The sequence below is a fragment of the Ornithorhynchus anatinus genome, chromosome X3 (genome assembly GCF_004115215.2).
Source record: "Ornithorhynchus anatinus isolate Pmale09 chromosome X3, mOrnAna1.pri.v4, whole genome shotgun sequence".
Classification (NCBI taxonomy): Eukaryota; Metazoa; Chordata; class Mammalia; order Monotremata; family Ornithorhynchidae; genus Ornithorhynchus; species Ornithorhynchus anatinus.
In genome coordinates, this window is record NC_041751.1 from 22,624,093 (window position 1) to 22,651,471 (window position 27,379).

General features: G+C 43.1%; 1 protein-coding gene and 1 non-coding gene across 7 annotated transcripts in view; one reads left to right on the forward strand and one right to left on the reverse strand.

Annotated features, from left to right (window-relative positions):
* Positions 1–27,379, forward strand: part of SLC24A2 (solute carrier family 24 member 2) — a 254,761-nt gene that overhangs the window by 3,273 nt on the left and 224,109 nt on the right. For all 6 annotated transcript variants that reach the window (XM_029053758.2, XM_029053762.2, XM_029053761.2 and 3 more), the window contains exon 2: positions 323–1,398. In XM_029053758.2, the coding sequence (XP_028909591.1) occupies positions 484–1,398 (915 nt within the window). In that variant the 5' untranslated portion in view covers positions 323–483. The remainder of the gene's footprint in view (positions 1–322; positions 1,399–27,379) is intronic.
* On the reverse strand, positions 7,219–7,356 carry LOC114807771. The gene has a single exon (XR_003755844.1). It is a non-coding gene; the product is annotated as a small nucleolar RNA SNORA7 (small nucleolar RNA).

Here is a 27,379-nt window from a genome sequence, read left to right on the forward strand (position 1 = left end):
GAATTTGCTCGGCACTTGCGGTTTGCATATCAATCAGATAACTTTTAGCCCCCGGTGGGATTACTGGCCAGATGTTGAGAGGTAATGGAAAGAGGTTATTTACTTTCAAATAGTATGATGTGCATCCCCGGGATTTTGTTACTTGTGCCTATTTTAATTTTAATGCGAATCAGTTATTTCCCTTGCCCGAGAAGCTTGGTTTTGCTCCTATTCAAGATGTTTAAGAATGATTGGATTTGATGTTTATCTGGTAGAGCAACGAATTTGATGGTCTGAAATTATTTTCATTAATTTCAATAACAAATCATTGTTCTTGTTTAAGCATAAACGAAGAACACACTTCATCCGAAGCATAGAAGCGCTTCACTGTGGAAGATCACCAAAAAACACCTTTAACTTTAAAAACCAAGAAAAAAAAGTATGAAACAAAGATCTCGTTGACTCTGAAGTTTGAAACTCACCACATTCAGCGCAAAGTACAGAATGGATCAGCGTCAAGCCACTGCCCCCCGCTTTCTTGAAGAATGGTGTTCGGGTGAATCGCTGTTTGGCTACAGAAGGCATCAGAATGTCAGGAAAAAACTGAGACCCATACGAATCGTAGGGCTCTTCGTGAGCATAGTGGCCATTAGCACTTTTTCACTTTCAATTAGTGCCTTTTTCCAAACAGAGCCCCACAGTACTGACCCGGCCGATGGATTAGGTAGTCAGGTGCATGTACATCGTCAAAGAACTCTGTTAGATTTAAAGAACAGGAACGCTCCCCCGAGCCACACTCCAAAGCCACCTGAACATGAGAACACCACAGAGCACGCTAAGGGAGAGTACCCCAAAGACCTCTTTTCTCTTCAGGAGCGAAGAAGGGGTGCAGTAATCCTCCATGTCTTTGGGATGATTTACATGTTCGTAGCCTTAGCCATTGTCTGTGATGAGTTCTTTGTCCCTTCTTTGACGGTCATCACAGAAAAACTGGCCATTTCTGACGATGTGGCCGGAGCAACCTTCATGGCTGCTGGAGGCTCAGCCCCAGAACTTTTCACATCCCTGATCGGAGTGTTTATAGCGCACAGTAATGTCGGCATTGGCACCATAGTAGGTTCTGCCGTATTCAATATCCTGTTTGTTATTGGAATGTGTGCTTTATTCTCTAGAGAGATCCTGAACCTTACCTGGTGGCCACTCTTTAGAGATGTGTCATTTTACATCATAGCCCTGATTATGCTAATCGTCTTTTTTCTGGATAATTTCATCATGTGGTGGGAAAGCTTGATCCTATTAACAGCTTATTTTTGCTATGTGACTTTCATGAAGTTCAATGTTCAAGTGGAAAGATGTGTCAAGCAACTGATCAACAGAAACAAAGTTGTCGAGGTAGCTGCATCCGAGGCCGAAGCAAAGGTTGGTTACGTTTTTCTTTGGCATTTTTAATAACAATTCTTCCGGGTTCTCAGGTTTTCAAGAGCTTCTACTTTTGAAGATGGGGCGGAGTCATGTAGTGGATCCACGCTGCTTAGAGAAGCAGCGTGACTCAGTGGAAAGAGCACGGGTTTAGGAGTCAGAGGTCATGGGTTCTAATGCCGGCTCCGCCACCTGTCAGCTGTGTGACTTTGGGCAAGTCACCTAACTTCTCGGTGCCTCAGTTACCTCATCTGTACAATGGGGATTAAGATTGTGAGCCCCACCTGGGACAACCTGATCCCCTTGTATCTACCCCAGTGCTAAGAACAGTGCTCGGCACATAGTAAGCACTTAACAAATACCAACATTATTATTATCCTGGGTTTGGCTAGCTTTTACTTGCGAAGTAAAATATCTGTGGAGGTAACTCAGCTATTAACACTAGAAAATATTCAAACCCCTTTCTTTGGAAAAGAAGACTCTGGAAGAGTTATAATCATTTTTTTATGTTTAATCATTGGCAGGTATAGTGATTTTGTGAGTGATCAAATATTTATGCCAAAAAGGTTTTGTGGCCTGATTCCAATCATTACAGTCTCCCTTTCTTAAAAAGGTATTTGGGACCAGAGGCAAGAAGTAAGTACTTAACATTAAGAAAGAATGGCATGCCTTTCTGGCATACCGCTGGTGAACTGCATTTGCTGAGGGCTCAGTCTAATCCATAGGACCTCGAGGTGGAGAGGAAGAGCTTTTTAATCAGCGCATGTGTAATGAGTATCATACCAGGTAAACACAGTCACAGGGAAGTTCATTTTTGTAACCTCTAGCTAAGAAAAATCGTTCTAGCATTAGATTTGTAAACTAAATATATAGAAACAGAGTAATGAATTTTGAGTTAAACCCTAAGTCAGGCATTTGCACTATACATCTATTTTAAACAGGGAACCTAAATACATTTTCCAAGTTGTCACACTAGCATCTAAGTAAAGGATTTTTTATAGTATTGTGTGCATATAACTTATGTTAACGGGGGGAGAAATCCTCCCCCCATCCCAAACTGTTTCTTCCTTAAATGTTCCTAATGGAAACTTCAATAACTACCATTTTGTGCATTTCTGCTGCAGTCACAAAATGGTGGTGAGATGACATGAGTTGATTTTATTTTCCATGTACTAATACTGTTTATCTCTACCTATTTCTTTATATTGTTTATTAATTAATCCAATCGTACTTATTGAGCTCTTACTGTGTGCAGAGCACTGTACAAAGCTCTTGGGAGAGTACAATATAACCACAAACAGACACATTCTCTGACCCCAGTGAGCTTACAGTGCAGGCCTCATTTCCTTTACCATTTCTCTGAATGCGTGAATGCCCACTCAAAAGAGGGCAAAAAACTGCAATTACTGAAAAGAAAATGAATTAAATGAGCATTGTAACATTAGTATTTCTTTTTCTCCCAGGCTACTTTCTGGTAGACTTTTAACTTTTTTTTAATGGGATTTGTTAAGTGCTCAGGAACTCTCAGGAACTGTATGAAGCATGTGGGTAGATACAAGATAATCAGGTTGGACACGGTCCCTGTCCCATTTGGGGCTCACAGTCTCAATCCCCATTATACAGATGAGATAGCTGAGGCACAGAGAAGTGAAGTGACCTGCCCAAGGTCGCACAGTAGGTAAGTAGAGGAACCAGGATTAGAACCCAGGTGAATTAGTTGGATAGTCAGTCAGTCATATTTATTGAGTTCTTACTGTGTGCCGAGCACTGTACTGAGCGCTTTGGAGAGTACAGTATAACAATATGACAGACGCATCACCTGCCCACAATGAGTTTACAGTCTAGAGGGAGAGATAGACATTGATATAAATAAATAAATTACAGGTACGCCCTCTGACTCACCGGACCGTGCTCTTTCCACTAGACCACACTGCTTCCCCACTTAATATATTTCATCATTAGGTTTCTTTTCAATAGAAAAAATAGCATGTACTGGATAGTCACAGCTGACTCATCGGATCATTTTTCCTTATAACTCGTTGTCCAAAAGAATGGCGTCATAATCATTCCTACACCAACTATTCTCTCTCAGCACATTTTGACATTTCGCAGAAATTGGGCTACGAATGATTTGGATTAATAGGTCTTTATTTCAATGTGCTATTAATATTTGCTACTGAGCCGGTGACTTCAAAACACGCAGGCTATGCTCGACCTGATTATCTTACACCTACCCCAGATCTTAGTATGGTACTAATACTAATAATAATGTTGGTATTTGTTAAGTGCTTATTGTGTGCCAAGCACTGTTCTAAGCACTGGGGTAGATACAAGGTTATCAGGTTGTCCCGCTTGGCTCAGTGTTCATCCCCATTTTACAGATGAGATAGCTGAGGCACAGAGAAGTGAAGTGACTTGCCCAAAGTCACACAGCTGACAGGCGGCGGAGCAGGGATTCGAACCCATGACCTCTGACTCCCAAGCCCGGGCTCTTGCCACTAAGCCGCGCTGCTTCTCTGTACTGGGTACACAACAGTAACGCATCATGGAATGCGGCATGGCTTAGTGGATAGATCATGGGCCTGGGATTCGGAAGGTCATGGGTTCTAATCCTGGCCCCCGCCTCCGGCCTGCTGGGTGACCTTGGGCAAGTCACTTCACTTCTCTGTGCCTCAGTGACCTCCTCTGTAAAATGGAGATGAAGACTGTGAGCCCTACGCGGGACAACCTGATGATCTCGTATCTACCCCAGCGCTTAGAACAGTGCCTGGCACATAGTAAGCGCTTCACAAATTCCATCGTTGTTATTTTTAACTTAACAAATACCACAATTATTATTATGTGACTGAATTTCAAAGGTAGCCATCCTTTTGGAAAACAGTTCAATTATTCGTTTTATTGCGATTTTCGGGTTTTAGTACTTAAACATTTTACCCATCTTCATTTTGAGCCCCTGGGCGTAGTGTTACTGAGCAAAATGGAGGCCAGTGGGGTTAAAGGCGTAACTGCTTCTGTGTGACAGTTACCTTGTAGACTTGATAAATAGAATTCTGTGTAAAAGTCATGTCTAAAGATAGCCATTTCTGATAAGACTTTACTCGTTTGACCAATTAAGAATCCCCTTGGTATTCACTGGAACACTGTTGACTGACCTCAACTCTGGACTGTTTGTGGGAATTAAAATGTAAATTAATAATTTCATTATAACTGGTTTTTTTTTAACATATATGGGATTCTTTAAAAATATTGGGGCAAATGCTGAATATATTTTAAACAGTTTATAATTCTGTATAACATTCCTCAGGATATCTCTCTCCAGTTAGTATCTAGTAGTGGAAATAGCACAGGATTGGGAGTCAGGAGACCTGGATTCTAATCTCAGCTCTGCCGCTTGCCTCCTGTATGAACTGGGGCAAGTCACTTAACTTCTCTGCGCCTCAGTTTCCTCATCTGTAAAATCAATGTTAAATGCCCGCTCTCCCCACCTTAGACTGTGAGCCCCACGCAGGATAGGGATTGTCTCTGATTTGAGTATATTGTATATGCCCCAGTACTTAACACATAGTAAGGATTTAACAAATAACAATTATTGCTATTATTATTATTACTCTTGATATGAGAAGCAGCATAGCTCAGTGGAAAGAGCCCGGGCTTGGGAGTCAGAGGTCATAGGTTCAAATCCCAGCTCTGCCACTTGTCAGCTGTGTGACTGTGGGCAAGTCACTTAACTTCTCTGTGCCTCAGGTACCTCATCTGTAAAATGGGGATTAACTGTGAGCCTCACGTGGGACAACCTGATTACCCTGTATCTACCCCACTGCTTAGAACAGGGCTTGGCACATACTAAGCACTTAACAAATACCATCATCCTCATCATCAAATAAACAGTGCTTTGTGGTGGAGACAGTACCTGGCTGGATTTTGGTAGCAGTCTTCTTTCTTTAATAATAATAATAATGATAATAATAATAATCATGTTATTTGTTAAGTGATAACTATGTGCCAAGCACTGTTTTAAGCTCTGGGGTAGGTACAAGGCAATCAGGTTGTCCCACGTGGGGCTCACAGTCTTAATCCCCATTTTACAGATGAGGGAACTGAAGCACCGAGGAAGTTAAGCATTTTGCCCCAGGTCACACAGTGGCAGAGCCACTTTAGCTCTCAATGATAGACTGAAGCCGTTATAATTATGGCATTTTTTAAGTGCTTACTACATGCTGAGCACCAAGATAGATACAAAATAATCAGGCTACACATAGGGCTCACAGTCTAAGTAGGAGGGGAACTGAGACCCAGAGAAGTTGTGACATGCCCAAGGTCACACACCGGGGAAGTGGCGTTGCTGGGATTCGAACCCAAGTCCTCTGATTCACAGGCAGCTCTTTCCACTAGGCCACACTGCCTCCCAGTAATGGCTATTACTTTTGACAAGACCACCTATGACTGTAATTCCCAAGCCAAATGCTGTTTTCATTGATTCATGCATTGTTTTGGAACCCCCACCAAAATGAATGTTCAATATATGCATTCAGAAAGCAAATCTGAAATGAAAATCAACAATTTGTTTTGACTGTATTAAAATATGGATTATATATATTTATATATATGAGAAACAGTGTGACTCAGTGGAAAGAGCCTGGGCTTGGGAGTCAGAGGTCATGGGTTCTAATCCCTGCTCCGCCACTTGTCAGCTGTGTGACTTTGGGCAAGCCACTTAACTTCTCTGTACCTCAGTTACCTCATCTGTAAAATGGGGATTAAGACTGTTGAGCCCCACATGGGACAACCTGATTACCTTGTATCCCCCCAGCGCTTAGAACAGTGCTTGGCACATAGTAAGTGCTTAACATATACCATTATTATTATTATTATTATATACATATATGCAGATATGTATAAGGTTAGAAGACATAGATAAAGCCATTTTTGCTGCCTATTGAGTGTATTGAACTGAACTGAATGCTTGCAAATATACAGTAGATGTAAAAAGACTCCACCTTGCTCTTGATAAATTTACGATCTAATAGGGGAGAGAAGCAGGCATGAATTACAATTATACAGTAGGTAAAAGAGATATAATTGAGAAAAAAGTAAAGTAGGCAATTCAATGAACAAATAAATATATAACACACATGCAGATAAGTGCTAAGGTGTTGGATAGGAAGGCATGGAAGGTGGAGAGTAGGCCTTGTGGAAAAAATTACTTTTTAGAGAGCTTGGAAGGTAGTGGGGGATTTGGTCTGGTGAATTTGGGGGAGGAGGAAGTTTTACGTAGGAAGAGTTGGTGAGTGATGAATTAATATAGGAGAGTCAGGAGGAAGGCATGGTTGTTGTTGTTGTCTTAAGCAGTCGAATTGTGTCTGGCCCATAGCGACGCCATAGACACATCTCTCCCAGAACGCTCCACCTCCATCTGCAGTCGTTCTGGTAGCATATCAAGAGAAGCAGTGTGGCTCAGTGGAAAGAACCCGGGCTTGGGAGTCAGAGGTCATGGGTTCGAATCCCACTCTGCCACCTGTCAACTGTGTGACTGTGGGCAAGTCACTTAACTTCTCTGTACCTCAGTTACCTCATCTGTAAAATGGGGATTAACTGTGAGCCTCATGTGGGATAACCTGATTACCCTATATCTACCCCAGCGCTTAGAACAGTACTTTGCACATAGTAAGCGCTTAACAAATACCAACATTATTATTATATCCATAGAGTTTTCTTGGTAAAAATACGGATGGGGTTTACCACTGCCTCTTCCGTGCAGTAAACGAGTTGCTGCCCTCGACTGTCTCTCAGACCGCTGCTGCCCAGCACAGGGGAGTTTTGACTTGTAGCAGATTGCTTTCCACTTGCTAGCCACTGGCCAAGCTAGGAATGGAATGGATAGGCCTCTGCTTGACTCTCCCTCCTGTAGTCGTGAGTGGTAGAGTACTGGAAACTCTCCAGGTGCGACCCTGAGAAGGGAAGGCATAGTTAAAAGGTACATTTTGATGCTTGTCCTCCTTGATATCTATCCCAACAGTTAGGTATGTCATACCATCTATCCCTAAATTTTCCCTCTACATACCTAAATTTCTTTCTAGAAATCCACTATGGTTCATGAATTTTTCTAAACCCCAATTGAAATTATTGCTATTTTCAACCTGACAGCTTCCTGAGGTAGCAAATTCTGTATGCTTACCATCAAGGCTTTCCCCGATTAAGCCCTCTTCTCCCCAGCTCACTCTCCCTTCTGTGTCCTTTATGCACTTGGATCTGTGACTTTTGGACACTAGATATTTTCCCCACCCCCAGCCCCACAACACCTATTTTAAAATTATATATTAGAAATTATTCATATTAATGTCTGTCTCCCCCTCTAGACTGTAAGCTTGTTATGTGCAGGGAATGTGTCTGCTGTTATACTTGCCCAGTCATTTAGTATAGTGTTCTGCACATAGTAAGCACTCTATAAATACCTTTGATCAATGGATCGACTGCTTGATCGACTGTCTAAAGAAATGTTTCCTCTGGTTTATTTTGAGCCTGTAACCTTCAAACTTCAAATGGTTCCCTCTCATCTTATACTTGTGGGATTTGGTGAATAGCAATTCCAGGTTCACCCTAGTCCCCATAGTTAGTAGAATCAATCAATCAATTAATCAGTCAATCATATTTACTGAGCACTTACTGTGTGCAGAGCATTATACTAAGCACTTGGGAGAGTACAATATAACAAATAGACAAATTCCCTGCTTAAAACAAGCTTACAATCTAGAGGGGGAGACAGGCAACGATAGGAATAAAAAAATTACAGATATGTACATAAGTGCTGTGGGGTTGAGGGAGGGGTGAATAAAGGGAGCAGAAGCAGAAGGGAGTAGGAGTAGAAGAAATGAGGGCTTAGTCAGATAAGGCCTCTTGGAGGAGATGTGCCTTCAATAAAGCTTTGAAGGTGGGGTGAGTAATTGTCTGTCGGATATGAAGAGGGAGGGTGTTCCAGGCCAGAGGCAGGACACGGGAAAGAAGTTGGCGGTGAGACAGATGAGATTGGGGTACAGTGAGTAGGTTGGCATTAGAGGAGTGAAGTGTGAGAGCTGGGATGTAGTAGGGAATCAGGGTGGTAAGTTAGGAGGGGGCGAGGTGATTTATTGCTTTAAAGCCTATGGTAAGACTGTATTTGTATCTGTCTGTATCTGCAACTGAAATTTGCATTCCTGTTACTCATCCCATACTTTCCTCAGATCTTTTAAATCTTGTGGATCCCCTGTGCCCTTCTTCTCATCAATCAATCGATGAATCCTATTTATTCAGCACTTAATATGTGCAAAGCACTGTACTAAATGTTTGGGAGAGTACAACAGAATTAGAAGATATGTTCCCTGCCCGTAATGAGCTTACACTCTAGAGGGGAAGACAGGCATTAATATTTAATTGGAAAGCAGCATGGCGCAGTGAATAGAGCACGGGCCTGGGAGTCAGGAGGTCATGGGTTCTAATCCCAGCTCCACCACTTGTCTGCTGTGTGACCTTGGGAAAGTCGCTTTACTTCTCTGTGCCTCAGAGAAAATGGGGATTGAGATTGTGAATTAGTGACTGTGATTTGGTGAATTTGAGGGAGGAAGACATTTCACGTAGGGAGAGTTGGTGAGTGATGGATTGATATAGAAGAGCCAGGAGGAAGGCATAGTTGTTGTCGTTATGCCGTCGAGTCGTGTCCGACCCATAGCGACGCCACGGACACATCTCTCCCAGAACGTCCCACTTCCATCTGCGTGTGGGACCCTTGTGGGATGGGGACCATGTCCCACCTGATTTCCCTGCTTTGTTTTGTTGTCTATTTCCCCACTTCTTGACTGTGAGTCCATTGTTGGGTAGAGATTGTCTCTGTTGCCAAATTGTACTTTCCAAGCGCTTAGTACAGTGCTCTGCACACAGTAAGTGCTCAATAAATACAATTGAATTGATGGATGAATGAATGGATCTGCCCCAGAGCTTAGTTCAGAGCCTGGCACATAGTAAGTGCTTAACAAATGCCATAATTATAATAATGATAATAATAATTATCATGAATATGAAGACAGACATTAGTATGAAATTAATAAGACCGACATCCTCCGTAACCCCAAGCCACCCCCGTAGTTCCATCAGCACCCCCATGTGTAGAGTCATATTGGCATGATTTGGGGGTTTCCTCCAAGAAGGCTGAGCAGAATGTGGGGGTGATCCAGGGCAGGAGGCTGGGCAGGAGGTGAGAGTAATGGAGGGATAAGAGATGTTAAAGGCATGGACCTTGGCATCTCAGTAGAGAAAAGTTGTTTAGGGAATTCACGAGAGGTTCGGCAGTTCAAGATAGGTGAAGAGGGTCCAAAGACTGAAGAAATCAGTGGTGGGGATGGAGAAATGAGAGAGAAGTAGTTTTGAAGGCCCGCTCATTATGCTCCAATGCCAACCTACTCACTGAACTACAGTCTCATCTATCTAGCTGCTGACCCCTTGCCAACATCCTCTTTCTGGTCTGACTCTCTTCCCCAGAGCCTTGACTGACCTGCTCAGCCCGTCTCCTTCTCTCCTGTGCATGAGTGGCAGAGAGCTGCTGATGGAAATCTAAATATCAGACTATCTTCGTCCACTTCAAGTTTATCCTTGCATGCTTTAACTCTGCCCCTTCCTCTGCCCGGCAAAATTATTTCTCCACCCATATTGACACCTATGCCTATTGCCCTCACCAGTTGTCCCAGACATTTAACTCCCTTCTCAGGCCCCCTGTCCCCCCACCTCCCTCATCCCTTGCCCCCAATGACCTGGCCACCTACTTTTTAAGAAAATTAACGCTATCAGGCGTGAGCTCCCTAAAATCTCCCCTGCCCCTCCTCAGTCCCTCCCTCCCCGCAATCCCTCTTCAACTCTCCCGTCCTTCCCAACCATATCTCTAGAGGAGATATCCTGCCCCCCTCAAGATCCACCCCCTCCACCTACACATCTGACCCCATTCCTTCACACATTATCAAAACACCTGTCGCCTCCCTTTTTCCCGCCCTAACCACCATCTTCAATGTTCGCTCTCCAATGGCTTCTTCCCCACTGCTTTCAAACATTCGTCTCCCTATCCTAAAAAAACCTTCCCTTGACCCCCATGGCTCCATCCAGTTATCGCCCCCATCGCCCTCCTACCATTCCTTTACAGCCGCTGTCTCAAATTCTCTCTGTGACCCCCTCTAATCTGTCTTAAGTCCCCTTCACTCCACAGAAACTGCCCTCTCAAAGGTAACCAGTGAGGTCTCCTTCTTGCCAAATCCAACGACCTCTACTCCATCCTAATCCTCCTCAACCGCTCAGCTGCCCTCAACACTATTGACCACCCCCTTTTCCTGGAAACATTACCCAACCTTGGCTTCACTGACACGGTTCTCTCCTGGTTTTCCTCTTATCTCTTTGGCCGTTCATTCTCTTTCTCCGCGGGCTTCTCTGCCTCCTACCCCCTAACTGTGGGGGTCCCTCAAGATTCAGTTCTGGGTCCCCTTCTATTCTCCATCTACACCCACTCCCCTGGAGAACTCATTCATTCCCAAGGCTTCAGCGACCGTCTCTATGCAGATGATTACCAAATCTACATCTCCAACTCTGACCTCACTCCTTCTCTGTAGTCTTGAATTTCCTCCTGCCTTCAGGACATCTCTACTTGGATGTCCAGCTGACACCTCAAACTTAATATGTCCAAAACAGAACTCCTCATCTTCCCACCCAAACCCTGTCCTCCCCATGACTTTCCCATCACTGTGGACAGCACCTCCATCCCCCCATCTCACAAGCCCATAACCTTGGCATTATCTTCAACTCATCTCTCTCGTTCAACCCACATATTCTATCACCAAATCCTGTCAGTTCCACCTACACAATATTGCTCAAATCCTCCCTTTCCTCTCTACCCAAACTGTCACTTCACTGATCCAAGCACTTATCCTATCCTGTTTCGACTCTGGCACCAGCCTCCTTTCTGACCTCCCTTCCTCCTGCCTCTCCTCACTCTAGTCCATACTTCACTCTGCTGCCAGATCATTTTTCTACAGAACCATTCAGTCCATGTTTTCCACTTCTCAAGAACCTCCATTGGTTGCCCATTCACCTCAGCATCAAACAAAAACTCCTTATCATTGGCTCTAAACACTGTCACCTTACCCCCTCCATCTTACCTCACTGATTTCCTACTTACAACCCAGCATTTCACTTCACTCCTCTAACATCAACCTACTCACAGTACCTCGATTTTGTCTCGATTTTTATCTCACCACTGACCCTTTGCTCATGTCCTGCCTGAAACTCCTTACCCTTTTATATCTGACAGATAAACACTCTCCCCACCTTCAAAGCAGTAGTGAAATCAAGTTTCCTCCATTATGCCTTCCCCAACTAAGACCCTACTCTCTCTCCCTTCTGTGTCACCCCTTGCATTTGGATTTTCACCCTCTATTCATCCCTCCCTCAGCCTCACAGCACTTATGTACATATCCATAATTTATTTTAATGTCTGTCTCTCCATCTAGACGGTAAGTTTGTTGTGGGCAGGGATTGTAATATATTTTGTACTTTCCCAAGTGCTAAGTACAGTGTTCTGCACCCTGTAAGTGCTCAATACATACAATTGATTGATTGATTGATCCAACAGAAGATAGGTTCCCCATCTTGAAAACCCACCTGCAATCACATCTCCTCTAGGGGGCCTTTTCTGATTAATTTCTTCTCTTCTCTGATTATAGCCTCTCCATTGCCACTTCAGCACTTCTCTGCCACCTGAACCCTTGTGTACTCAAGGCCTTTCAGAACATTTATCTACATATTTTACATACCTTAAGCACTGACATGCACATAATCCCTTTTCCCTATTTTTCCTATCTATAAATTATTTTAGCGCCCATTTCCCTGTTTTATTTATCGTAAGCTCCTTGAGGGCTGGGACCATGTGTACTAACTCTATTTTACTCTCCTAAGTGTTCAGTACAGTGCTCTGCTCACATTTAGATGCTCAATAAATAACTTGATTGATTTGGTGGGAGTTGGTAAAGGTAGTTGGGGGCATTTCTCTAGTGAAGATCTACTATAAATCTACTATTTTATATAAGGTAAATCTATTATATTGTGTAAGCATCCCTGAATGCCATAGTTCATCATGTGGAAAACAAATGTGGGTGATGAAGGAAGCTTATGACATGACATCTACTTGAGGGAGAAACTGATCTTTGTCCAAGTTGCTTAGACTGCATAAAATCAGTGGAGAAATAACCTATATTTACTTATGGAACTCTCAGATTGTTAAATAAAATGACAGAGTAACCTGTAATACAGTAGGGTTTTTTTCCAGGTAGAGTCTTTCTTCATTTTATGTATTCATTTCTGACATCTGTTAAGCATTTACTTAGTACAGTACATTCTACTAAGATCTGGGGAAAGCTACCAAGATATTAATTTAGACATGGCCTCTAGCCAAGAGGGCTCACAGTCTAGAAAGCAAGGGGAGGACAATCACACGGGAAGAAGAAATAACTCGGCAAATTCAGTAAAACATCAACTGAACCACAACAAAAAGCAAAGCAGCCATACATTACTGCAGGAGGGGATAGGCCTCAGACTCCTCACCTCTCTGGGTGGGTCCATCCTTGGGCTAAACAGTCCCAACCTTCCCAACCTTCTAACATTTGGGGAAAGCAGCTTCTACCTGGTTGCTGAAGACTGAGTTTTCTCCTTGGAGACGGTGAGGATGGTGGGTGAAGGTGCCGCTGTCATAGGGGACTATACCGCTGCTCCCAAAGCCCTGATATCAGGGAGCTCCTGATCTCACGGCTATAGCCCGGCTTCTGCTTCTATCCCTCCTGTGGGACAAGTCTTTTCTCCAGTGATTGATTTGAAAAGTATTAATACATTACATTTATTCAATGTCAAAGCTGTAGTTTTAAAGTGTAGGATACATTCACGGCATCGAATGGTAGTGATGTATAACAGCAATCATTGCACATTTAGCAGAGATTTTCAGGTATCTGGATCTAATGATATCTTTTGAACCAACAGGGTCCTCAAACTATTTATTTTTTTTCTTAAAGCAATGTACACACTTGTTAAGTTTCATCCTTCCATAGCAGATCCTGGGGATGCAGTAACTTCCTTGATCCAAAGAATGGGTCAGCTCTCAGTTCTACCAGGGAAGTAAGTTGCAGAGAACGCTCTGCACTTTGGTGTCATGTGTTGAAGGCAGCCAGAGCACTGACTGCTTTTGTCTTTGGGAAGTGTCCTTTATCTTTTATTTGTGCCCTTTCATCACCCCAACTAAAACCTCCCCTGTATCATGATATTTTTCTCACACAACTCTCACCATATACTTTTTGAATCACTCACCTCATCGTTCCCACCCTATTCTGCCTCCCACCTCTCCCTGGGAGAGTCCCTCAAGGCTCAGTTTTGGGTGCCCTTCTATTCTCCATCTACACCCACTCCCTTGGAGAACTCATTCACTCCCATGGCTTCAACTACCACCTGTGTGTGGATGATTCCCAAATGTACATCTCCAGCCCTGATCTCTCCTTCTCTGCAGTATCACATTTCCTCCTGCCTTCAGGACATCTTCACCTGGATGTCCTGCCAACACCTCAAACTTGTCCAAAACAGAATTCCTCATATTCCCACCCAAATGCTGCCCTTCCCTTAACTTTCCTGTCACTATAAATAGCACCACCATCCTCCCTATCTCACAAGCCTGTAATCTTGGCGTTATCCTCGACTGATCTTTCTCATTCAGCCCACATATTCGATCTGTTACCAGTTTCTATCAGCTCAGGCATCGTGACATCGCTAAAATCTGCCCTTTCCTCTCCATCCATACTGCTACCGCATTATTCCGAGCACTTATCCTAGTCTACCTTGACTTCCATAAATGCCTCCTCACTAACCTCCCTCCCTCCTGTCTCTCCCCATTCCAGTCCATACTTCATTCTTCTGCCCAGATCATTTTTCTAAAAAAAAAAATTCAGTCCTCATCACCCCACTCCTTAATAACCTGCAGTGGTGGCCCATCCACCTCAGTATTAAACAGAAACTCCTTTCTATCAGCTTTAAAGCACTCAATCACCTTGCCCCTGCCTACCTTACCTCACTTCTTTTCCACTACAATGCAGCCCACACACTTCGCTCTTCTAATGCCAACCTACTCAGAGTACTTCAATCTCATCTATCTCTCAACCGACCTCTCATCCACGTCCTTCCTCTGCCCTGGAATGCCCTCCCTCTTCATACCCGACAGATGATCACGCTCTCCCACTTCAAAGCTTTATTAAAAAGCACATTCCTAAGAGGCCTCCTTCCCCGACTAAGCCCTCAATTCTGCTTCTCACTCCCTTCTGTGTCACCCTTGGAACTGAATTTGCACCCTTTATTCACTCCTCCCTCAGCCCCACAGCAGTTATGTACATATCTCTAATTTATTATATTATCATCTGTCTCCCCCTCTAAACTCTAAAATTATTGTGGGAGAAGGAATGAGTCTACCAACTCTGTTATAGAGTATTCTCCCAAGTACTAACTACAGTGTTCTGCACACAGTAAGTGCTCAATAAACATGATCAATTGATTGATCTGGAGGCTCTATCACACCTTGTCATCCTCATTTCAATCTTCCCTACTCTTCCATTTTTCTCTAATGACCCCTTCCTCTTTCTATGCTACTTTCCACCCTCTATCACAGTTTCTCCGACCTCCTTCCTCTCCCACTCTTTGGCTGCACTTCCTTCTCTGACCCTCTCGCCCCCACTCTACTCCTGCCTCACCCAATGCTTCCCTCACTTCCTTGATTCCCTCTACTTTCCTCCCCAAGTTCTTCTTCCTTGCCCTTCCCATCTCCTACCTTCCTCACTTTCCTACCTGCCCTCTATCCATTCCCAGGACTTCAGACATCCCCCTTGGCTTCACTCACAAACTCTCATCCAAACGTATATATTCTTTGAGTAGGTGAATGCTGCCAACCTTGAGGCAGGCAGGAATGACATGGGAAGGCTAAAGTTTTGCCCAGTAGTAGAACTGTGCCACTTCAGGTATTCTGCTTACTAGAGTATGGCCTTCTCAATGTTGGAAAAATATAATTAGCAGCACTGGGAGAGAAGCTCTATTGATGGTGACTATTTACTTTGTTGGATTATTTGGGCAACAGGACATACATTAAATAATAATGATAATAGTTATTATTATTATGGTATCTGTTAAGCACTCACTTTGTGCCAAGCACTGTTCTAAGCCCTGGGGTAGTTACAAGGTGATCAGGTTGTCCCACATGGGGCTCACAGTCTTAATCCCCATTTTACAGATGAGGTAACTGAGGCACAGAGAAGTTAAGTGACTTGCCCAAGCTCACACAGTATACTAGTGGCAGAGGTGGGCTTAGAACCCACGTTCTCTGACTCCCAACCCCGTGCTGTTTCCACTAAACCACACTGCTTCTCTAAAGTTTTGCAATTGTCTATTGTCTCATATCATCTCATTGTAAGGTAACTGCTAGATGGAAGTTTGATAAATTTGATTCATAATAATGGACTTTAGGCCAGTTTTCTTTAAAAATTCCCTGTTTTCTGTTTCCATCCCACCCAAGTTCCATACTGTTGCTCTGTTGACCATCAATATTTAAAAAGGAGAAATTTTAAGCATTCTTTGCATGTGTGTGTGTGTGCGCGTGCATTTATGAAGGGAGAGAAAGGGGTGCTTTTTCAGCCATTGGTGAAGGGGAATAGATTAGATCATGCAAACTCTAACATGACCAATCAACCCATTGTGAAGCAGTTGGGGAATTTTGAAGGAACTTTTCAGAGTAGCCAAAATATCCTAAGGGATTTCCAGAGTCCGAGTCAATGTTTTGGGGAGGTTTAGGAAGACTGCGTAGACATTTTCTTCACCATAGTGATGGGGAAAATTGCCCAACAGCTATTTGAGCAGAACTCCTAAACTTGCTAATTCTAGAACTCTGACAACACCTGAGACTTTCCCATCAGTCTGGAAAGGCTCCAGGTGGTAGCTTTCTGACCTATTAGCTCATTTTATAGCCTGCCCCATCCCAATCCTCATTCCCCCCTAAAAATCTCTGCCCTCTTTTCTTCTGGGAGCACAAAATGAAAAACTGGCACTTCTGAAAACTGGAGTCTTGCTATAGTTCTCTGTAGGATTCCTGTATCTGTTATCTGCCCACATTTTGCCTGCTGTGCCATGCAGGAGTTTGAAGCCACAATCCTATTCTGGGAGCTTGTGGTCAGTGATAGTCTTCAATAGCTGATCCTAAAGAACTCTGGCCATGACCTTGCAAGAGATGGAGAGAAATGATATGCCTTGATAGTTGATGCAGTCTTATCTTTCACATTTCTTCTGGGGGATGGTAATGGATGGTGGCATTTTTGAAGTTCTGTGGTATATCCTCAGTATTCAATCAATCAGTGACATTTATTGAGTGCTTACAGTGTGCACAGCCTTGTTGTAAGTGTGTAGAAAAATACAACAGAATTGGTAAATGCAATTCCTGCTCAAAAGGATCTTACAGTCTAGAAGAGGAGAGTCAGACATCAGAATAAATTACAGGTAGAAGAAATGGCAAAGTGAAAGGCTAGGTATGTAATTGCTGTGGGACTGAAGAAGGGGTGACTATCAAGTGCTTAAGGGGTATGGATCTGAGCGTGTCAGCATTCCATATAATGAGAGAGAGCTTGTGTGTTTAAGCAGGGTGTCCCACAAACTAGTATGCCATGGGGGTCAGGTGTTTTGTTTTTTTTCCATTTTTCATGGCTTTCACTGCTATGGTGATTTCTTCAATAGTTGGAACACTCACTGTATCTTGCATGTTGCTAGATTTTCTTGATTCTCTCCTTGTATCTGATGAGCCTGAAATCATTTTCAGAGGGGCTGTGATAGCATGTAAAGGGCATGGACTAGTGGAAAGAACATGAAAACTGGGAGGAGGCCAGGTTTTATTTTTTGGGTTTGTTTTTGGTAGGGTATTTGTTGAACACTTACTATCTTCCAGGCAGTGTTCTAAGTGCTGGGGTGGATACGAGGTAATCAGGTTGGACACAGTCCCTGTCCCACATGCTCTCACAGTCTTAATCCCCATTTTACAGGTGAGGGAACTGAGGCACAGAGAAGTGAGGTCACACAGCAGACAAGTGGCGGGAGCCCAGATTAGAACTCAGGTCCTCTGTCTCTCGGGCCCATGCTCTATCCAGTAGGCTTCTCGGCTTCACCACTTGCCTTCTGTGTGACCTTGGGGAAGTCACTTGGTGCTTGCCATAACCCACCTCAGCTACTGCATCACTGACCTCCCTGCCTCCAGCCTTTCCCTTCTCCAATCCACACTTTACTCTGCTACCTGGGTCATTTTTCTAAAAAAATCACCTGGACACATCTCCCCACTCCAGTGGTTTAATGTTCTTCTAATCCCGACTCTGCCACCTGTCTGCTGTGACCTTGGGCAAGTCACTTCGCTTCTCTGTCCCTCAGTTCCCTCAACTGTAAAATGGGGATAAAGACTGTGAGCTCCACGTGGGACAACCTGATTACCTTGTATCTACCCCAGCGCTTAGAACAGTGCTTTGGCTCATAGTAAGCTCTTAAAGAAAACCATCGTTAATTAATTAAATAGGAACTCCTCACCATTGGTTTTTTTAAAGCACTCAATAAACTCTCTTCCTCTGACCTAACCTTGCTTCTCTCCCACTACAACCCAGCCCACACACTTCATGCCCCAACACCAGCCTACTTACTGTGCCAGGATTTCATCTCTCTCACTATTGATCCCTTGCTCACTCCTGCCTGGGAATCCTTTCCCATTCATATCCAACGCACCACCAGCTGCTCCATCTTCCAAGTCCTACTGATATTGTATCTCCTCCAAGAAGCCTTCCCTGACTAATCCATCTCTTCCCACTATTCCCGCTCCTTTCTACATCTCCTCTCCATGTCTTTACCCCCTAGTCATTTTAATACTCGCCCCACCCTCACAACACTTATGATCATATCATTATATTCTGTTGCTTCCTTTGTCCATCGTTTTGTTGCCTGTCTCCCCCACTAGATTGTAAGCTCCTTGAGGACAGAGACTGTCTACTAACCCTATTGTACTCTCCCAAGCTTGTAGTATAGTGTTCTGCACACAGAAAACCTTATTTTCATCACCTATAAAATGTAGATAAACACATCTGTTATTCCTCCCTCTTAAGACTGTGAGCCCCATATGGGTCAGGGTACATGTGTGACATGATTATCTTTTATCTATCCTAGTGCTTAACACAATGCTTGGCACACTGAACTCATTTTTCCACCTAAACCCACTCTTTGCCCTGACTTTCCCATGTCAGTCAACAGCACCGCCATCCTCCCTATCCCAAAAGCCCCCAACCTTGTTGTTAGTCTCAACACTTGACTATCATTCAACTCTCACAACTGCTCCACAACCAAATCCTGCCAGTTTTTCTTGGATATTTCCCTGATCTGTCAATTCTTCTTCATCCAAACTGCTCCCACGCTGGTATAAGCTCTGGTCTTGCCATGGCTAGACCATTAGCCTCCTTGCTAGTATCCTAGCCTCCAGCCTCCCCCCCTCTCCAGACTGTAGTATACGCTGCTGCTTGGGTCATTTTCCCAAAGCACCATTCTGCCCACATCTCTCCTTTACTCATAACCCTTCGCTGGCTTCCTGAGTCTCTTCACATCAAACAAAAACTCCTCACAGTTCACTTCAAGGCTCTTCCCCAACTGGCCCCACTTACATATCAGTGCTCTTCTCCTGCTATTTTCCTCAAATTACTATCTTTATTCATCACAGTTAACCTTCTACCCGCCCCTTACTCTTGATTCTCCTGCCTCTTACCCCTCAATCACAGCTCCCTAGCTTAGACCTCTCTCTTCCCCTTCTCACATCAAACTACAGCTCTCCCTCACATTTACATCCCTCCTTAAATCCCTTCTCCTCCAACTAGTTCCAACTTCAACAGTACAGTGCACCACACCAAACAACTGCACAATAAATATTTCTACTTCAATAACAACTACTACTATGCTTAATAAATACATCACTATTATGTGTAAAAGTCTTTGGCTTGTTGGCCGTCATGTAGCCTTGAAACTCTTTCACTTCGGTGTCCTACCCCTTTCATTTGCTTTACAAGTCATGATGTAGTTTCATTTGTAGACACACATCCTAAAAATAGGTATGTGTTTGTAATGCTTTGTAAACTAGATCCAACACTTCGAAGCAACATTCACCAAAATCCCACCCTGTAGTTATTCTAGTGGATTCAATACAATAAGAAGCTGTCAATTCCAAATCCAGAGTACACTTCAGATTGGAAATTCTGTGGTCCACATCAAAGGGAAAGTGTTGTAAACTGTGTTCCATTCTAAAGGCATTACTTGGCTAAGCTGCTCCCTGAAAACAACCATTAGAAATCGTTGCAACCCCTTAGACTGCAAAGTACAGCAGAAAAGTGCCTTGAGATCCTTAGTTTTGCTGCACTTTTCAGATGCCTCTTCCTGCCTTCCAGCATCAAAAATAAGCATCTTCTCCAACTCTGCAGAAACCAGCAGGAGTTGAGAAACCTTCCTCTTCATGTTAAAAGAAAGGAGGGTGTTGTAAAAACTTCTCTGTACCTCAGTTACCTCATCTGTAAAATGGGGGTTAAAAGTGTGAGTCCCATGTGGGACAACCTGATTACCCTGTATCTACCCCAGCGCTTAGAACAGTGCTTGGCACATAGTAAGCACTTAGCAAATACTTTATTATTATTATTATTAAAACTAGGAATCACTGGTATGCTGGCATTTTAACTCGAAATGCCTTTTTGCTCCAGACAAATCCCCACATATGCACTGCATAAGACAGACTGTTCTAAGAGGAACCTGAGAGTACCGAGAATCCATCTTATCTCTCAGTTCTCTCTCAGGGAAATAAACCACTTTAAAGTTATTGGTCTATTACCACTAGCAATCAAGGAAGTTAAACTATCTCACCTTAAAATATCTCCTGTCCTGTACTCTTGTTCAACAGCCTCACTGCCTCAACTCCTCTTTCTTGTTTTCTTCTTCTTAGTGCCCCATATCGTAACTATCGCTATTTCCTGATTCTGCTGGGCCTGGCCTGTTTTTCTCTCTCTCTTTTTATCTGCTGTCTGTCGGTCTGTCTCTCTCTCTCCCTCTCTTTTTGTAAGGCTTCCTCAGGGTTTCTAGAGCACAGGCCTGGTAGAGGACTTAGGTTCTAATGCAATTCTGCCACCTACCTGCTATGTGACCTTGGGCAAGTCACTTAACTTCTCTGTGCCTCAGTTTCCTTCTCTATAAAGCGAGTATTCAATAGCCCTTTTCCCTCCTACTTAGACTGTGAGCCGCTAGGACTGTGTCCAATGTAATTATCTTATATCTATCCCAGCTTTTAGTACAGCACCTGGTTCACAGTAAGCATTTAATATGCCAGTTATTTTTATTGGTGGTTTCTTCGAATGTGCTTCAGGGGTTTGCTCTTTCTAGATTGTTTCTGCAGATTTATGTTTCTCAGTGCACAATTTTTCCTCTTGTAGAACAGTTGAATTAGTTATGCAGAGCACTGTGAGCTTATGGATTCATCTACAGGTAATAATACTCAAGATGTCCTATTCCATCATGGTTTGTCAGTCAGTTGAATTTATTGAGCACTTACTGTGAACAGAGCACTGTGCTAAGCATTTGGGAGAGTAATAATAATAATAATTATATTTGTTAAGTGCTTACTATGTGCCAAGCCATATAGTAAAATATAACAAGAGTACAGTATAAGAATACAACAGACACATTCCTTGCCCGCTAGCTGGACTATTAACTGCATGAACTTGATAAATGTGCATTTCAGAGGGCAAAAAGAAGCTATCTTCAAAATCCTCTTCATGTTGGGTTCCACACTCACATTCCTTCAAAGTGGCTTTGTAAATATTCTCTTTCTAGTGTGATCAGCTGAACCTGGAAACATGTTTTGGGACATCTGTAGTCTTAAATAAAAGACAGATTTTAAGATGTTCAGATAAGCTTTACTGCTCTTTTCATGATTAAAAATTCATTTCACCATTAAAAATCTATCGAGTTATACCATATTTAAACATATTTAATTATGTAGCTATACCTAAATAACTATGACCTTGAAAGGCTCTGTTAAGGAGAGATGTGCGAACAGACTCTGAAGACATGCTTTAGAGATATAACAACTATTAAGTCATACTCACTTCAGGAAAACAAATAGAACAGCACAAGATAGCATTACATTTTAGGAGGAGGAATATAAATGATTGTCAAATATCACCACATGTTTCCCTGGTTGTTAATGATAAATTATGTTCCAGAACTAATCTGACTCCATCACCTCTTAACTTCTTACTGCTGTGAGACAAGCCTAACACAAATGGTATTACCAGTGACATTTATTACATAACCAGCTAGTGTCAACTTTTCACCTTATTTCATGTCAGTGTAAAAGTACCCTGGATTTCTAGCACCATCCTATGTCCTACAGCTAGCTGGCTCTTGTAGCAGAATAGTACCGTGCAGTAAATTAATGCCAGCTAATCCTTTCCGTTTGATTTTAATTTAGTAGTGAAACAAATTGGAATCAAATGGGGTTAAGACTGTGATGAAATTGTCAAAGGATCTTTCTGATGTACTTCAGATTCTGCAGTCAAACAATTGAGGTGAAAGAAATGGTTGACAATAGTAGAATTCATGGTTGAAATATATTAAAACCTTGTTCATTTGGAACTCACTAATGTGGAATAGGAAATAATAAAGACTCTTTCATGCTTCCAACTGCTGCCAAAGGAAATCAGGTTTCATTATGAATAGAAACTCTTCCCAAATAAAAAACCCAGATGGAAAATATGCAGCAGGTGATTTGGGGGTGGTAAGGAGGGAGTTCTACAATGGGAATATGGTTGGGGGAGAGGCGGGAAAGCACAGAACACAGAAACTACCCCGTGCTATACAGACAGATTTGAAGAAACAATCCCATAGATAGAGATATCAGGAAGGTAGGGCTGAGACAAACTCAGTCCCAGAAACACACACATGCAGAGAGAAACATTCACCCACAGTATTGTAATTAAACTGTATTTATAAAATTTATTTTACAATTCAAATTCCCTATCAGTTCAATATAAAATTCTTCTGTAGGTATGAATTAGTGAAGTTGTACTCTAATCTGGGATTATAGAGAAGCAGTATGGCCTAGGAGAAAGAACACGGGCCTGGGAGTCAGAGGACCTGGGTTCTAATCCTGGCTCTGCCACTAACCTGCCATGTGATCTCGAGCAAGTCATTTCACTTCTTTGTGCCTTAGGTTTCTCACCTACAAAATGGAGATTCAATGACTGTTTCTCCCTCCTACGTAGATTGTGAGCCCCATATAGGACTTGATGATTGTGTTTCTAACCCAGCACTAATGTGCTCGGCACATTAATGAGCACTTTAAAAACACAGGTACTATTATTATTATACATTATGTGATTATAATGATTATTATGGGATGTGGTATAGTTCTATGAAAAGCTAAGTGGTTAAGAATCAGGAAAGCTAGCATCCTAGTGATCCCCACGTGGGACAGGGACTGTATTTTGCCCTGATTAACTTGTTTCTACTCCAGCACCTAGACCAGTGTCTGACACATAGTCAACGCTTTCCAAAGACAATAATAATAATAATAAAAATGATAGTAATAATAGAGTCCTTGGCCTGCCTTCTCATTTGTTAAACTGGTCCCCCAAGTGGCTCCCGACTCTATAACCAATTCAGGTTCTTTTTTAAATGCTATTTAGTATGCACTTATTAAGGATCAAGCTCAAGATAAGTGGATCGGACACAGTCCCTGCCCAAGAGGGAGAGAGAACCGGTATATTATCCCTATTTTACAGACGAGGAAACTCAAGCACAGAGAAGTTAAGTGATTAGCCCAAGCAGACAAGTGATAGAGTTGGGACTAGAACTCAGATTCCTGATTCTCCTAATTTCCATTAGGCCGTGCTGCCTCTTAGGTTCTTGGTTCCCAAGTCTTGTAACTGAGCTGAGGCTCTGCCGTTGTTTATGGAGGGTGATGCCTCCCCAGGAGAAAAGGGAGGTGGGTACCTATGCAGCTGACAATTGAGCGGTAAAGACCAAATGAGTCACCCTGTAGTTCCAGCTACCCAGCAATGTGGCTTTGGGCAATTTGTAGAATATTGCAATGCCTCAGTTTTCACATCTATAAAATAAGGGAGAGACCCTTTTCCCCCATCTTATGAGCTGTTTCGAGAATTAAAGAGGTTACATAGAATAAAAGCACTGAGCCCTGTAAAATAAACATCATAGGAGATGTTGAGAAAGGGAAGGAACCAACCGTTTATATTAATCACCGAGTCATTAACAAATTCCAAAAATCATAATCGATCTGCTGAGCTCCTCAATCAACAGAAACCTCATTCAAGCTAAAGTTACGATTCGGGTTAAGGTAAGGTTAAGAGCCTAGTATTGGTTTTGTCAATGATGTCAGTTGATGACTGACCCTTATGTGATTGTGCAACAAGTGAGTTTTAAGTTTTTTTTTTTGATTATTTCTTATATGGCCATTGTGAGTAAAACATGCTTAAATCAGTAACTATGATTGGTCTCATCTCAAACTTCTTTTATGAAATGTTCAAATAGAACAGTTTTATGTATAAGGTCTTTGGAGTGTTGCAAGACATAACTATTGTTTACTTATTTTGTAAATTTGAGGCAGAAACCTTTTGAACTCTTTTCATTGCAAAATATATGTGTAAGGTGTGTATAGGCATAATAATATGATACTTATATCAGGCATATCGTGAAGGGGAAACTCACAACACCAGGCCCAATCAATCATATTTATTGAGGGCTTACTGTGTGCAAAGCAGTGTACTACACATTGGGGAGAGTACAATATAACAGAATTGTAGATTCTGCCCATAATGAACTTACAGTCTTGAGGGAGATACAGACATTAATATTAAAAATGAATTCTGGATATGTACTGTAAGCTCGCTATGGGCAGGGAACGTGTCTTACCAACTCTGTTGTATTATACTTTTCCTAGCACTCAGAACAGTGCTCTGCACACAGTAAATGCTCAATAAATATGATTGAGTGATTGACTGGGGCTGAGGGACGGGCGAATAAAGGGTGCAAATTCAAGTGCAGGGACCAGGGTTCCAATATTGGAAAGCACTGTAAAAAAAATGCCTCATAAGTGAGTGGATGCTTTAAAAATATGCTTTTAGATCAATATTGGCAACCCGTATGGTGCAGAATTAATTCTCATTGCTCAAAATTTCTTGATTTTTCAAGGCCAGTGAGAAGAAGAATCCAGGTTCTTGCTACAGGTCTTATTTCTGTTTGGGAGAAAGTTTTGATCTGCTGCTAAAGCGGATTATAGTCTGCTTTAACTACTAATTAATGACTAGTCATGTTTAGTAAGTGTGGTATTTGTTATGCACTTACTAGGTGCCAAGCACTGTACTAAGCACTGTAGTAGATACAAGATAATCATTTTGGACACAGTCCCTGCCCCACGTGAAGCTCACAGTCTAAGCAAGAGGGAGGACAGGCATTGAATTCCTGTTTTAATAATAATGTTGGTATTTGTTAAGCGCTTACTATGTGCCGAGCACTGTTCTAAGCGCTGGGGTAGATACAGGGTAATCAGGTTGTCCCACGTGAGGCTCACAGTTAATCCCCATTTTACAGATGAGGTAACTGAAGCACAGAGAAGTGAAGTGACTTGCCCACAGTCACACAGCTGACAAGTGGCAGAGCCAGGAGTCGAACCCATGACCTCTGACTCCGAAGCCCGGGCTCTTTCCACTGAGCTACGCTACCCAGAGAAATGAAGTGATTTGCTCAAGGTCACACAGCGAGCAAGTGGCAGAGCCAGGATTAGAATCCAGGTCCTCTGACTCCCAGGCCTGTGCTCTTTCCTCTAGGCCGCACTGCTTCCCTACCAAATCTCCCCTCCCTTGACAAACAAATCCAGGCCCTCGACTTCACCATCTCCATTGAACTCAACTCCCTTGCACCCTTATCCCTCTGTTAATATTAATATTGTACCACCAACCAGCAGCTCCGGATCACCTCCACAGCATGTTTCCTCTGCTCATGTGCTTGACCCACAGAGCACTCTTGGCAGAAATCCAAGCACCCGGCCAATCTTGTCCATCTCAAACTCATCCTCCTCTGTCATATTATGCCCTCTCCTCCACCCAGCAACACTCTTTCTCCCTTACTGACTCCAATGCCTGTGTAAACTGTTTCTCAGTTTTAGTTCTTCATCCTTAAAGCGCCCATCTCCATCATTTCTGAGCCCTGGTGACCTTGCATCTAATAATAGTAATGACTGTGGTATTTGTTAAACACTTACTATGTGCCAAACATTGTATTAACTGCTAGGGTAGATATAAGACCATCAGGTTGGGCACAGTCCCTGTCTCCCAAGGGGTTCACGGTCTAAGTAGGAGGTAGAACAGCTATTGAATTCTCATTGTACAGATGGGGAAACTGAGGCACGGAGCAATAAAGCGACTTGACCAAGGTCACACACAGCAAGCAAGTAGTGGAGCTGAGATTAAAAAGCAGGTCCTTTGACTCTAATAATAATAATAATTATTTGTTATTTGTTAAGTGCTTACTATGTGCAGAGCACTGTTCTAAGCTCTGGGGTAGATACAGGGTAATCAGGTTGTCCCACGTGAGGCTCTAAGGCCTGACGCTATACAAAAGCACTCATATCTTGTTGGAGACCGAGTTGAGGGATTAAGGGGAAGAGGAGCCAAGAGGGTGCTTTCATTTCCCAGAGGTCATGAAGCTGATTCCTCTCTCTTTTGGGCCAGGAAAAGTCAAAATTTTTCTTCTCTTTTTTCTCTTATCAATCAACCCGTTCTCTACACCCTCTGCCTCCCCCTCCCCGACCCCCACCAACTCTCTCCCCGATTCCCTCCAGTCCAGCCTCCACCTCCCCCTAGTCCACAGAAACCGCCCTCTCAAAGACCACCAGTGAGACCTCCTTCCTGCCAAATCCAATGACTTTTACTCCATTCTAATCCTCCTCAAACTCTCAGCTGCCCCTAAAACCGTAGACTACCCCCCCGCCCCGGAAACACCATTCATTCATATTTATTGAGTGCTAATTGGGTGCAGAGCACAGTACTAAGCACTTGGAATGTACAATTCAGCAACAGATAGAGACAATCCCTGCCCGACAACGGGCTCGCAGTCAAAAAGGGACCATCCAACTTTGGCTCCACTGACACCACCCCCAGCTCTGGCTCCTCTCCCATCTCTCCGTCTGCTTGCTCACATTCCCCTTCGCAGGCTCCTGCCTCCCACCCCCCAGAATTTGTTTAGACAAATTCTGACCCAATCTCATCTTGTCTCGTGCTTTCAAATCGATTCTGACCCATAGCGACTCCATGGACACAACTCTCCCAGAACGCCCCCACCTCCATCTGCAGTCGTTCAGGTAGTGGATCCATAGAGTTTTCTTGGTAAAAATACAGAAACCTCCTTCCACGCAGTAAACTTGAGTCTCTGCCCTCGACTGTCTCCCATGTCACTGCTGCCCAGCACAGGTGAGTTTTGACTTGTAGCAGATTGCCTTCCACTGGCCAAGCTAGGAATGAAATGGATATGCCTCTGCTTGATTCTCCCTCCCGTAGTTGAGACAGGTAGAGTACTGGAAACTCTCCAGGGTTCTGAGAGGGCCCCTGACCCAGTAGTTCTGCTTTTATCATTGTATTGAAGGAGGTTTCTATTAAGTACGGAAATATCTAGAATGTCCTTCGTTGGCTTTAATAATAATAATGGTATTTGTTAGGTGCTTACTATGCACCAAGCACTGTTCTAAGCACTGGGGGAGATACAAGGTTATTAGGTTGTCTCAGGTGGGACTCACAGTCTTAATCCCCATTTTCCAGACGAGGTAACTGAGACACAGAGA